Source organism: Pelodiscus sinensis, chromosome 17, assembly GCF_049634645.1.
Source record: "Pelodiscus sinensis isolate JC-2024 chromosome 17, ASM4963464v1, whole genome shotgun sequence".
NCBI lineage: Eukaryota > Metazoa > Chordata > Testudines > Trionychidae > Pelodiscus > Pelodiscus sinensis.
The window spans coordinates 36,275,536-36,289,484 of NC_134727.1; the positions used below are offsets into that span (position 1 = coordinate 36,275,536).

General features: G+C 43.0%; 1 protein-coding gene across 2 annotated transcripts in view; it reads left to right on the plus strand.

Annotated features, from left to right (window-relative positions):
• Nucleotides 1-13,949, plus strand: part of G3BP1 (G3BP stress granule assembly factor 1) — a 44,963-nt gene that overhangs the window by 19,152 nt on the left and 11,862 nt on the right. For both annotated transcript variants that reach the window (XM_075900587.1, XM_075900588.1), the window contains exons 2-5: nt 2,440-2,553; nt 8,469-8,550; nt 10,518-10,691; nt 13,637-13,727. In XM_075900587.1, the coding sequence (XP_075756702.1) occupies nt 2,459-2,553; nt 8,469-8,550; nt 10,518-10,691; nt 13,637-13,727 (442 nt within the window). In that variant the 5' untranslated portion in view covers nt 2,440-2,458. The remainder of the gene's footprint in view (nt 1-2,439; nt 2,554-8,468; nt 8,551-10,517; nt 10,692-13,636; nt 13,728-13,949) is intronic.

Consider the following 13,949-nt stretch of genomic DNA (forward strand, 5'->3'; position numbering starts at 1 on the left):
CCACCAAGTGCTCGGGGCTGGCCTGGCCCCGGCATGTGGCGCATGCATGGTGCCGGAGCTGGCCCCGGGCGCACCGCAGATTGGCCACCCGCGCTCTGGGCGTGTGGCGCTTGGGGGGTGGGCGGGGCGCTGCCCCAGCTGCACAGCACTTGGAGGGGTTGCCGCCCCCAGGCGCGTGGTGGGCGAACGGCCATGCCCCCTGGTGCCTGGCAACATCAAATGGTTGGGGACCACTGATCTAGCCCAGTGTCCTGTCTTCTAACAGTGGCCAATGCCAGATGCCCCAGAGGGAGTGAACAGAACAGGGGATCATCAAGTGATCCCTCTCCTGTCACCCATTTCTAGCTTCTTGACAGAGGTTTGGAACACCGTTCCTACCCATTCTGGCTAATACCCTCTATGAATTTATCTAGTTCTCTTTCGAGCCCTGTTAAAGTCCTGGGGGTTGACTGAGCTGTGTGAAGAAGAACTTCCTTTTGTTTGTTTTTAATCCTGCTATCTATTAATTTCTTTTGGTGACTCCTAGTTCTTAGGATAAAAGGAAGTTGCATACTGAATTTGGTGATCCTAGCTCCTACTGTTTACGAGGTGTTCCCTGAACAAACAGGCTCTTGGACGGGCTTGCAGACAGACGCACAAATGTCTTAAAATATATACATATATATATATATATAGAGGGAGGGAGAGGGACAGATAGATGATATGCATAACTTATGCTTGAATAATATCAGGACATCTTGATAACTCATCCCTGAGAATGGGACCATTCTAATCCCCAAATTTTGTTTTTGTCCTCAGTCAAATACAAAAACTGTTGACTCTTGCTTTCAGACTCTTTGTTGAATTGGTTTGATGCATACCAAATGGCTGTTTTAATGTTAGTTTTGGGGGAGGGTTTTTTGAGATCCTATGCTGAACTTCTCCAGAGGTGTAGCACAAAAGTGTAGTCCAGGTAGAGGGCCAAGTCACTGTGTATCTGGGCTACCTCTTGGGCTTGGTCTGATGCGGTCTCCAGAATAAGTTAAAGCAGCTCCGGAGGCCCTTCTGACTTAGTGTAGCCGTCCCTGACCATCTATAGGTTGTGTTGTAGCACAGAATGTTCAGAGGAGCTATTTTTTTAATATACCTTCGTGCTGGCATTCTGCCAGAGGGCAGAGTAGGGCTGCCTATGTAGGTTCTATGCTGCTTCTGTGCTGGAGATATTCCCCAGGAAGTTATGGCCCCTTGGAGCTGTTAGAGGAGACCAGATTCCAGCCCTGAATCTATTTTTAGTAGTGCAAATTTAAAAGAATGAAATTGGTCTAAAATGCACTGTTGATTAACTTGGTTGTGAAGTTCTGGTAGAGTGAAGGATGTTGGGGGTGCAGGCATGTCCCCTTCCTAAAGCACTGATGGGGGGCAGGGAGAAGGGTTTAGGTTATTGTACACTGGAAAAGTGTCTTTCAGATGGCATGCTGCTCCTTATGTGACTCTTGGGTAACTGTTTATAAAAAGCCAGCCAAGTTTGTTGTTACTGCCAGCACTGCAGAGCTAATACAGTGGCAGGAGAGCCAGCTGTCATGTATTCTGCCATACATCAACAACAGACTAAGCACAAATCCTAGTACCATTCGCTGTAATGGTAATGTGTGACCCAACAATCACCCAGCTTTGTTTCAATATCGACTTGCTCTCAGGACTGGTAGCAAGAAAATTCTGGCATTGGTTTGTAACCTGCACCAATTTTATATGAATAAATGAGGGGAAGCATATAGGGGTCACATGTTCTCTTAAAGAGGCTAGATGTTTTGTGAATCTCTCTGAGCAGCAAAGATTTTCTTTTTTTAATTACTGATCCAGTAAATAAATAGACTTGTTCGTGCCCTAGGCTGGGTATGCTGTAACTCATTTGACTTATCTGTTGGATTTAGCTGACACATGATGAGCTAAGTGGGGAAGATGGGTGGGAAGGAGTTCGCTTTTGTTAGGCTGCATTAATATCATCCAGTATTCCTGTTTAAATTTGAGAGAGTTCAGAATTGCATTACAGTAGCATAAAGTGTCCCATTAAACATTTTTCTTCTTGTGAAGTCAGGTAAGGTAAATAGAGCTTGGATCTACTGTGAATGACTTAACCACTTAAGAAATCCTCTTGAAGAACCTTACTTGTATGCTTTCTACCAGGGTATTTGGGAATTTAAGACACTTAGATTCTTCCTCATTAAAAAAAAAATGGACAGAAATCCTATTGTTCAAATGAAGTTCACACAATTGTTTTCCCCCCTTAAAGTTGATGATAGTACGACCTTATCGATTAAAGTGGATTACATTATTGTGTTAAAATTAACCACAGATGTCAGTGTTTGTTTTTCATTGTAATTCTATACTTTCCTCTTGTATCATAGCTCTATATGTACAATGAAATGGTGAGCTAATTTTCATGAAGCTTTTGTTTTTCAGTTTTCAGTTGACCAAAGAAATGGTGATGGAGAAGCCAAGTCCCCTGCTGGTCGGGCGGGAATTTGTGAGGCAGTATTATACTCTGCTCAATCAGGCACCTGACTATCTTCACAGGTAATGCTGCTTAATGTTTCACTTTGTTTTTCTTTGCATGTATTTAACAATACTTTCGTGTTTATAAACTGTAACAAAACCCTCCTTTTGGCTCGCCTGATGCAAGATTTGGATACCTTTTAATGTGCTAATTTTTGCTGGATGGACTCTAATCTTACATTAAATTAATTCTCATAGTTGCGACCAAATGGACCAAAAATAAAATATTACAGCATAGAGGATTTTTTTTTTTTAAATCTAAGGTATTTCTAATGGATAGTGCTTAAATTTGGAGAACTGTTCTGTTTAGCCTGAAGCTTGTTTACTAAATTCAGGTCTCATTCTTAAGATTTAGTTTCAAAACCATGGTTGATTAAAGTTTTTAATTGATATAATTAAATTTGAAATTATGGCAACCTATTTTAAGGTCTAAAATTAATTTAATCTACTAAATTATTTTTAAAAGACACATTATGTCATTGAACTGTCCCAAGAAGTGTAAGGAAGTAGAGCATTCTGGAATTCTATATTGTATGCAGACTCAGAGGAAAAACATCTTTTAACTTTAACAATCAGCTCAAGCATTATAACTGTCAATGTCTCCTACTACATTAAGTATTTCTATTTTCAGTCTTTACTATAAAGTGAATATTGATATTTAGGAAAATGTCTACTTCTGGCTTCTGTTGTGCAGAAAAGCTGTTTTCTTTGATCAGTTTTGGGTTATAGGTTAATTAGTGTAGAGAGAATATTTTAATATGGATAAGTTCATTCAACTTAAAAGATGGGCCCTTTTGCATTTTGAATGCTTGTAACAGAATTCCTGTTCTGTCCAAATGCCGCTTGATATACGTCCTCAGGAAACATTTAGTCAATAAGAAACACATCCCTCAGTTTCTAACATAATAAAGAAGTAAAAATTTAAAAACCTCCATTGGTGTATGTTGTAGTATACCTATGCACACTTTATTTAAGCAATTGTATTGTGTATCATCCTGGATACTCCTAGATTGAGGCCAGAAGAGTCGGTTGTATGATCATCTACAGGTTGAACCTCTCTAGTCTGGCAGTCTGTGGTCTGGCTAGGGATTTTAAATTGTGTTTAATCAACTAATTGACTAGTCAGTAAGGGGGGAAACTAGAGCCATAGAGGGGTTACTTTTCTATTACTGACCCATAGAAAAGTAATTTGGGAGCAGGGGACACAGTACTGGGGAGGGGTGCTAGTGGGTTCTGGGGCAGGGAACAGGGTGCCAGTGGGTGCAGGGGAGAGGGGGCAGAGTGCCAGGACAGGTTTCTGCAGCAGGGGACACGGTGCTGGGGGACGACGACAGGTTTTTGCAGAGGGGAGCAGGGGGACAGGTTTCTGTAGTGCGGAAGGCAGGGGGACAGGTTTCTGCAGTAGGAGACAGGATGCCAGAAGGAACTGGTTTCTTCAGGAGGGGCAGGGTGCCAGGGGACAAGTTTCTGCAGCGGGGTGGGGCAGGTTTCGGCAGCGGGGTGGGGGGGCAAGGGAGAGGGAACGGGGGGCCAGGTGGGCAGGGGACAGGTTTGGGGCAGAGGAGAGGGAACAAGGTTGGGGGGCAGGGAGTTCCCTACACCAGTCACGGAGAGAAGCCTCTGACCTGCGCTCCCTCCAGACTGACCACAGGGCAGCTGGGCTGGAGGGAAGAGAAGCGGCTGCCCGGCCAGCTGGCCATGGCGTTCAATCAGGGTGCACCAAGCTCCACGTGGGCAGGTGCAGAAGGGAAGCTGCCCGACCAGCTGGAGCGTGGTTCAGCCTCCTCTGGGCTGAACACCACAGCCAGATGGCCAGGCAGCTTCTCCTCTGTGCCAGCCCACGTGGAGCTTGGTGCACCCTGGCTGAGTGCCATGGCCAGCTGGCCGGGAAGCCGCTTCTCTTCGCTCCCGACTGGCTGCCCTGCGCTCAGCCTGGGAAGCTTGCTCCAACACAGCTGGAGCTAGACGCAGCCTCCCTGGGCTGAGCGCAGGGCAGCCGGGCTGGAGGGAAGAGAAGCGGCTGCCCGGCCAGCTGGCTATGGCGCTCAGCTAGGCTCCATGTGGGCAGGCGCAGAGGAGAAGCTGCCGATCAGCTGGAGTGCGGGACAGCCTCTTTCAGCTGAAAGCCACAGTCAGCTGGCTGGGGTGTTTCAGCCCTCCCGGCCTCCCAGCTCCTACCATTCCTCACAGCTACTCACCTGTGTTGTTGCTCGGTGAGTAGCTGCTCCTCAAATGAGGAAATCTAATGTAAATGCACTGCGCAGGCATGCAGTTCAGAGAGGGCTCGAGCTACTCTTAGAGCCCCTGAGATCTACCGGTAGATCACGATCTACTGGTTGGTGACCACGGTGCTAGACAATATTGACCTCTTGTGGTTCGACAAATTCTCTGATTTGGCACTGGTCACGTCCTGAGGGTGCCAGGCTAGAGAGGTTCAACCTGTAGTCTGACCTCCTGCCTAATGCAAGTCATAGAATTTTCCTGAATTAAGTGCTGTTAGGATGTCTGTCTGAAAGATACATTTAATCTAGATTACCAGTAATGGAGAGTCCACCACAATCTTTGGTAAATTGTTCCAGTGGTTAATTACCCTAACTCAGGATTTCCCAAACTCTTTTGGCTGTGAAGTCCCTACTGGGTCCTGAAAACTTGGTGGAGCCCTTAAAATATCATGATTTTTAATTCTGTAGGTACCCAAATAGACAAAGTTTAGATTTCTTTTTTATTTCTTTTGTATTTCTTTTATAAATAGTTTCATTAAAAAGAACCAGAAAATGAATAACAAAATAACAGGGTCATACAACTGTCATTAATATTTTCTTGTGGAGCCCTTCGACCCATTGTGCGAGCCCCAAGCTCCGCAGAGTACACTTGGATAAACCCCGTCTTAGTGGATAGAAACCCGTGCTTTATTTCTTGTCTGAATTTGTCTGTTCCCCTTCCAGCCATTGGATCGTGTTACACCTTTGGCTGCTAAAATTGAAGAGCCTGTTTTCAATCATGTTTGTTTACCGTGTAGTTGGTAATGAACTGTGATAGTCACTCCATAACTGACTTTTTGCTAATGTATTTCATTGGTATAAAACACGTTGATTTGCATTCAGTGAAAACCGACCATTGTTTAGAAAAACAAGAATAAATGCTAAAGTTAAAGTCAATTATTTAAACTAGGTACTGACTTAAATAGGTCTATCCTGATAATAAATACATCATTTATTGGCAGACTTATTCTTGTTTGGGGTAATGCTTTGCCACGCTAGATAAGTTAAGAACTCTTTCAATCTTGAAACCCCTTTTAATTCATAAATGTCACTAGGTATCCAGTGAAAATGATTTATAATTGTTCACAAGTGTGTAGAACAGCTAACTCCCTCATTTAGCCCAGGCAGTTTGCTGCATATGCCCATGGTTTTTTATTTTGTTCTTACCTGTTGGCAAAATTCTCTGCCCTGTAATGCTACTGCTATTTTGGCAAATTGCAGAAGGAGCTATAAAATGGAAGCTTTGTCTGCAGTTTTTCACAGTAGTAGCTTTTAAAGTCTCTAGGTTAATAAAATATTCTGGTTATGAATGATCAGAATTTGACTAAATATTGCCTGAAGGCACTTGCTAGCCCAAGGGCTAGAGATTAACCTAGAGCATGGTGGTGTGGGAGACAAACACGTGAAGATGCTACAAAGCTTAGCACCAATCCCAGCTGCTTGGAAAGGGTGACAAGGTTCTTGATAGGGAGCTGTGGTGGACCATACTGGTGGGTTCTGTCTCTTGGGTAGAAGAGAGAACTCTCTTCTTTTGCTCCTCAAATCACCTGATGATTCTAATGGTTAAAGGGGGTGTTTCCTGCTACTTGGCCTGCTTTTTGGCTGTCTTTCCTGACCACTTCAGTTGCCTATCTGTGCTGCTGTTCAGTTTTCCAAAACAGCAGCTGCAGCAGACACAACTAATGAAATTGGATTTTCATCTCTAAACTGGGTAAGGGTTAAGTTTACCTAGTTAACTGAATAAACAGGTGGCAGGGGCCCTTCCTGCTGCCCTGGGCGGAGGCTGCTTCTGACCCTGAACAGGGTTCCTGGCTTCTGGCAATTTCTAAATTCTCAAAAAAAGGGAAGAAATAGTTGGTTGATTTAAATCATTTTGTTTGATTTTTTTTTTTTACTTGTATTTATAAAAAATTCAAAACAACATTTTGTTTTTGAACAGCTTTATGTGCTGAGCATAGCAAAATGGGTATGGTCAGAACTTTTTTCATCCAAAACAAAGTTCTGTCAAAACCAACCAAATGTGTCTCAGGATTTAAATTTTGAGGAAACTGCATATTCCAGCAGAATATGGTCCTGTTAAAGTTTCTCCAGCCAGCACAAGTACTCAGCCTTGGATGAGATTTAAACACATTGGCATGCTGAGTACCTTTTTAAAAATGGGCTTTCTACAGTCATCTGGTCTCCTGTAAGATCATTGGGGCTATTCTTAGGTGAATCGTGGTTTTAGGGCTGGCATGGCTTGCTCAGTTTTTTGTTTGATACATTTTATTTCTTCCTCCTATAAAACCAATATAGAGTGAGTATGGTCAGAAAAGGTCTGTAAAATTGGCCGTCAACTGTACCATGTTCCACTTACTAATTCTTAGCATGTAAAAGTCAAGTTGCATTTTTTTTGCTCCAACATTGTCAACAGGGGTAATTTTACAGGGTTAGCAGTTAATTGGGGTAAAAAGAGTTTTAACTGAGCAAATTTTGATCTAGAAATTACTGAAGCAATAAACATGAGCACTGCTGTTACTAGAGGTCACTTTCCAGAGTACAGGCAGTCCCCGGGTTACATGGATCCAACTTACATCGGATCCCTACTTACAAACGGGGTGAGGCAACCCCGCACTAGCTGCTTCCCCCCAGCAGACCAGGGAGACACGAAGCTAGCCCCCCCCCCCCCCCAGCAGACCAGGGAGACGCAGAGCGGCTTTTCTCAGCAGACACCTCAGCTTGAGAATAAAGGACTGAGGGAAGTGAGGTGTGGGAGAATAAAACTGAGCTCTGGAGAAATGTTTGGCTAGAGTTTCCCCTACAATATGTACCAGTTCCGACTTACATACAAATTCAACTTAAGAACAAAGCTACAGTCCCTATCTTGTACGTAACCCGGGGACTGCCTGTATTGTTGTGTGTCAAAACTGATGTCTTGCAACTTTACCAGTGGCTTGAGTTTTTTAGTTAGACTCCATTGGGAGTATGAAAAATTCCAGAGTACTCTTTCTAAAATGAATCCAGAGAATCTGGAACTGGCCAGGTGCCTTCAAACACCCTTTAAATTATTTTAGGGGATCAGAAAATTCCATGGCCTGTTCAGTGAATATTAATTTCTGTGCTAAACTCTGTACTTTGCAGTAGGGAAAAATGAAGAATTTTGGTTTTGAAGAACAAATACTTGCAAATAGGTAGAACCCTGTCTGATACAGATGGGGATACAAATTTTGTATCTAGAGTTCTGCTTATTTGCATATGTCTGCTTTATATCCACAGGTAACCACATCCATGGCTTGTTTTTGCAGATACAAAATTTGTATCCCCATCCGTATCTGCAAAAACAAGCCATGGATGTGGTTACCTGTGGATATAAAGCAGACATATGCAAATAAGCAGAGCTCTAGATACAGAATTTGTATCCACATCCATATCTGCAAAAGTGAGCTGTGGATCAGCATCCATGTTCATGGATGTGATACCTGCAGATATCCACAGATTTTCAGAACCTTGCAAATTGGAATTTGGATTTGCATGCAAGTGACATTTTGGACTGAGCAATCTTGACTGTATGCCTTTAATACGTCTTAGTTCAGGTATAGTATTTTTATTGTACAATACTGTCTGCTGAAGACCAGTAATATGATTCAATTTTTAATGCAAGAAGGCTTAATGTATAAATGGTTCCCTCTTTTACAGGTTTTATGGAAAGAATTCTTCTTATGTCCATGGTGGCTTGGATTCTAATGGAAAACCAGCTGATGCTGTCTATGGGCAATCTGTAAGCATTTGTAAAACTGAGTGAAATGCTTTTGCAAGGAATTAAATATTCAAATGTAAATGATTTTTCTGCTCTAAAATCATCTGGCTTGTTTAGTGTTTGAAGCAGAACCGTCTGTTAGATCAGTGGTTCCCAACTGCTGGTCTGTGGACCAGTGCTGGGCTGCAAACTGCTGGCCGCTGAGCTGCGACACACTGCCAGGCCATGTCCATACTGGCTGCTGTGGCACCAGGGCTGGGGTATACCCCAGGCATGTAGCTGGTGGCTGCCAAAGCTGAAGCCGACTGCTTTGTGGCAGCTCAGGGGGCCGATCTGTATCCCAGCACTGGCCCCCAGAGTCGTTGCACAACAGCTGGCTTCAGTTCCAGCTGCTGCCACGTGGTGGGCAGCTGCCACAGCTGAAGTCAGCTGTTCATGGTGGCTCTGGGGGCTGGAGCTTTGATTTTATGCAAATATTCAAACAATGTTACTGTTCCCACCAAAAGTTTGTGACTGGGTTTGCCACTCCTGCAGTGTATATATAAGGTTGGGAACCACTGTATTAGATGATACTGAGGGTGTGTGCGCGCGCACATACTCTTTGGGGTGGTTGTAGTTTTAATTGGTGCAATATGATCATCTTGGACAAGCCTAGTCTCAGACTTCAGAATTTAATTTGAAATAAAAGCCATTCTGTTGGGCTTGGAAGGCAAACTGGTCACATGTTCTTAAAACTGAACTGCTACAGAATTTGTAGATAGATATGAAATCCTGACAGTAATGCCACATGAAGCAGAGTGCCCTGGGTCATGCTGTCACAGTGGTGAAGCATTTAATGGTATTCAAACAGGGATGCCATCTGCAAACGAAAGCAAAATTCAAGTGTCCTCTTTGACTCTTGTCTACACTCAGAGGAACAAGCTCATAGCATGTTTTCCTGGGCTTTTGTTTCTCTGTCTGGATGCTGCCTACATGTAAGTTCAGTTATGATCAATTTTGCAAGTGGCATCAAAATTGGGGGAGGGAGGAGGGAAAAAAGCCAAACAGCAGGCTGTCCTGGAGAGATCAAAACAGTGACAGGTGAAAGTATTGAGGAAAATTTAAAGATCTGTACCAAGGGGCTGTGGCTTCTGGACTATGGCCTTCTAGAGCTTTGAGGGCAAATGTGGGCTATGAGGAGAGGTTTAAAAAGACTAGGACTTTAAAACTTAGAAAAGAGGAGTCTATGATAGAGGTCTATAAAATCATGACTGGTTTGGAGAAAGTAAATAAGGAAAAATTATTCACCTGTTCCTGTAATATAAGAACTAGGGGTCACCAAATTAAAATTAATAGGTAGCAGGTTTAAAACAAACAAAGGGAAGTCTTTCTTCAGGCACTGCACAGTCAACCTGTGGAACTCCTTGCCCAAAGGATGTTGTTAAAGTCCTGGCCTTCACAGGGTTAAAAAAAGCTAGATAAATTCATGGATGATAGGTCCATCAATGGCTATTAGCCAGGTTGGATAGGAATGGTGTCCCTAGCTTCTGTTTGTCTGGAAATGAGTGACAGGATCACGTGATTACCTGTTGTGTTTCTTCCCTCTGGGGCATCTGGCATTGGCCGCTGTTGGCAGACAGGATACTGGGCTAGATGGATCTTTGGCTTGACCCAGTATGGCTGTTCTTATGTTCATCAGTGGCAACTAGCCGAGATGGGTAGGAATGGTGCCCCAGCTATGTCAGGAGCTGGGAATAAGTGACAGGGGAGGAATCACTTGATGATTATCTATTCTGTTCATTCCTTCTTGGGATTGGCCACTATCCGAAGATGAGACACTGGGCCAGATGGACGTTGGTCTGATCCAGTATGGCCATTCTTAGGTTCTTAAGCCTCATACTGAACTTGATACTCTCTCAACCCCTACCTCCAATCTACTCTATAGAGGTCCTTCTCATGAACTGTATTTACTTAGAAAATGGGTAACTGAATCTTTCTGCCTTTTGCAGGACATCCACAAGAAGGTGCTGTCACTGAACTTTAAAGACTGCCACACAAAGATCCGTCATGTGGATGCCCATGCTACTCTTAATGATGGTGTTGTAGTCCAGGTGATGGGAGAACTCTCCAATAACATGCAGCCAGTGCGCAGATTCATGCAGACGTTTGTACTTGCTCCTGAGGTATGACTTAGAGTGCAGCTGTTGCTTTTACCTTGTGGTACCACTGACATGAAAATAGTTGTACGTACTTCAGAATCTGAAGACTCTTTTTGCACAAGAGTCCACCAATGTCTTGTTGCAAATGCTTTAAGAAGCTATATTACTTTAAACTGTTTATGCTGACCTCCAACAGCATCAGAAAGGGATGTAACATTTTGAGTTGTGGTCAGTAAGTGTCATTAAAATGTTGCCTAGGTAGGTATTCTGAAAATATTGCAGATCCCAACTTAACAGTTGTATCTCACAACTAATATCTCAAACATCTATGAAGACTTGCATCCCAAGCTTTGTGATGTTATTGACTTACCGTTGCAGATACTTTAAAAAAAGAGCAGTTTTCAAAATCCGAGTGACAGTTGAAAGTGGGAGTAAAGAAAGAGAGATGGTAATTGAGTGGCATTTTTAACTTGGCAATTTCCAATTTACATTTGGGAAGCTGTAGCTCCCATCTCTCTTCAGTTTTAGTAGTTCATAGCAACGACTCAGAAAAGGTAACAGATGGTTATCTCTTTCTATGTGTTAATCACAATGATGAACTAAATTGCAGACCACTTCTTGTCTTGCTATGTGGGGGGCATGTTTTTATTTCTGCATTGTGTGGAGTTTAGTAGACACACCACTTCCAGGGAATTGGCCATGTAACTGGGCATGTCTCCAGCCTTTCCTAATTGGACTTAATATGATCTAAAATCCCACTCCTGCATTTGTGCTCGGTTAAAGAATTCCAAACATAAAAAGTTTAAATACTACTTCTTAAATGAGCACCATTAGAGAAACTACTAGTATGCAGCATCTCTGCAAAGACTTCTTCTGTCTCTGCAAGCATTGAGGCGCTAGACTTAAACAGAAAGTTAGGATGCTTTTGAGGATGTCATTTAAGTTACTCATTAATTTCTTGGTATTCATCAAGAGCTGGCTGTTTTGAATTTTAGGGATTCTGAAACTTTATTGCACTGTGACGACACCCCCCCCTTTTCTGACAAGTTACCACCCTGGGAAAGAAGAAAGGGGGGGCCGGCTGCAGCCTGAGCCTTACTACCCCAGATTGAGTGCAGTTTGGGCTTCAGCCCTGGTCCCAGCAAGTTTAATGCTGGCTTTGGGAACCCCATTAAAATGGGGTTATAATCCATTTTGGGGTCCTGACTCAGAGTTTGAGAACCTCTGCTGTTTGATCAGCTTTTTCTTTGAAGTCCAGTCAGACACGTGAGCTGTGGTGTGCTAGCCAGATACCGATTACCAAGCGTGAACTGCTTTTATAGACTGGAATGAATGTCTTCTGACACTTTTCAGATTGAAAAATAACTTATTTGTGTCTAAAAGTAGAAAATAAAACTGAGGAAACACAGTAAAATAATTACATATGTCTATTACCTATACACTTCTCATCCCGGTGGTAGTGAAGGCAGGTCTGTCCTCCAACGCCAAAGCAGGTCCTGGGTTGGAGCTGCATTTCCTGAACTGACTTGCCCCTCTTGAGTCCCATTTTAAACTTTTGTAGTCTTCAACTTGATTCTCAGGCTTGTAACATTCTAGCATTGTCTCTTAATACCCCTTTTTGTTTATCAGGAGTCGTTTATCTTGAGCCATTCTGTTTCGTTCCTGCTTTTCTCCTACTATATTAACACAGTAAACATCCCAATTTCTCAAGTTAATGTACAATATTTGTGAATTATCCTAGAGCAGCTCCAAATCTGTCTGTTTTAGTTGTGATCGATTTGCAATTTTGTTACTGGGAATGCCTCCAAAACACTATTCTGTAAATCCATAGGTAGATGCAGGTATTGACCTTTGGTTTGGCTTTAATTTGGCCTTATTGATCTATCAGCCATAATGAAGCAAGGTATAACTGCTTGTTTGGACTGATAGCATTTTTCCTTTCTGCTTCAAGAACCATTTTAAAAGCTATTCAGTGTCTTATTGCTTTCTGCAGAGTGTTGTGTATGGCATAGTCCTCTGTCTCCTACAGCTGTGTGCTTGCCATCATACCAGCCTCTCCACCAGAATACAAACAGTATTTTCATTTTGACAAGTGTGTCAAACCTTTGTTTTTTTTAAAAAAAATTGTATGTGTCAAATCAAATATGAACTCACTTCATGAATTTTTCATCTTGACAATGAGGCTTTTTTTCCTCATAAAATGGCAATATTCCTTAATTGCTGTGGCCCAGATCCCTAGGTTTGGCCAAGTTGCTTAGTGTAGTACATGGAATGGAGGGCGGAAAGTGATACAGAGCAGCCTCTCAACTCCCTTGATTTTTCTGCTTGACTGGAAGCCAAACCAGCTCTATCATAGCTTAGGGCAGCCTCACCTACAAATGTGCTCTTTATCATCTAGTGTGGTGATCCTTTGGAGTGCATCACCGACCAGTGTTCTCTCATGGCCTGTACAAGAATGTCCCTTATGCTTGGGAACTATGGCTACGTCTAGTCTACATGGCAATGCTATTTTGGGATGCTGGAGTATTCTGCAGCAGCCATCTCGCGTCTCCACAGCAAGCCTGTTATTTCAGACTCGCTATTCTGACATCCCTGTAAACCTCATCCTACGAGGAGTAAGGGATGTTTCGGAAGAGCGCTTTATTCCGAAATTTTTGTGCTGTGTAGACCCCTTATTTTGACACTTGGAGCTAATTCGAATTAACATCGAAGTAAGATATGCAATTTGTGCAGCTCAAATTGCATATCTTATTTTGAGTTCTGCTGCTGTGTAGACACGCCCGAAGTGTAGATGCAACTTTGCTGGTTCGCTTTGCTGGGGCAGTTGCTACTTGCACACTGCCAGGTATCTTAAGAGGGGCAGAGCTGTGACCAGGATCAGACGCTATGGCTGTAATCTCTTCACAATCATGTAATGTTTCATCCTGGGACTGAATAAAATGGAACTTTTTATTCCTGTTTGCCTCTAGGGTTCTGTTGCTAACAAGTTTTATGTCCATAATGACATCTTCCGCTATCAAGATGAGGTTTTTGGTGATTCGGACACTGAGCCTCCAGAGGGTAAGTATGTACCAGGTGTGACCACTTGAGGATGCTACCTGATACACTAGGGCTTAGGGAGGAGAAGGGTTAACTGGAAAGCATCAGCCTTACCGGGTGATGCTTGCTAGCTATGATTAACTAGCAGCACCCTCCCCCCCCCCCACCTCTGTGCAAGTGGTTAACTAGTTAAACAAAGTTTAACTAGTTACTGATTAAATAGGATTTTACATCCCTACTGGA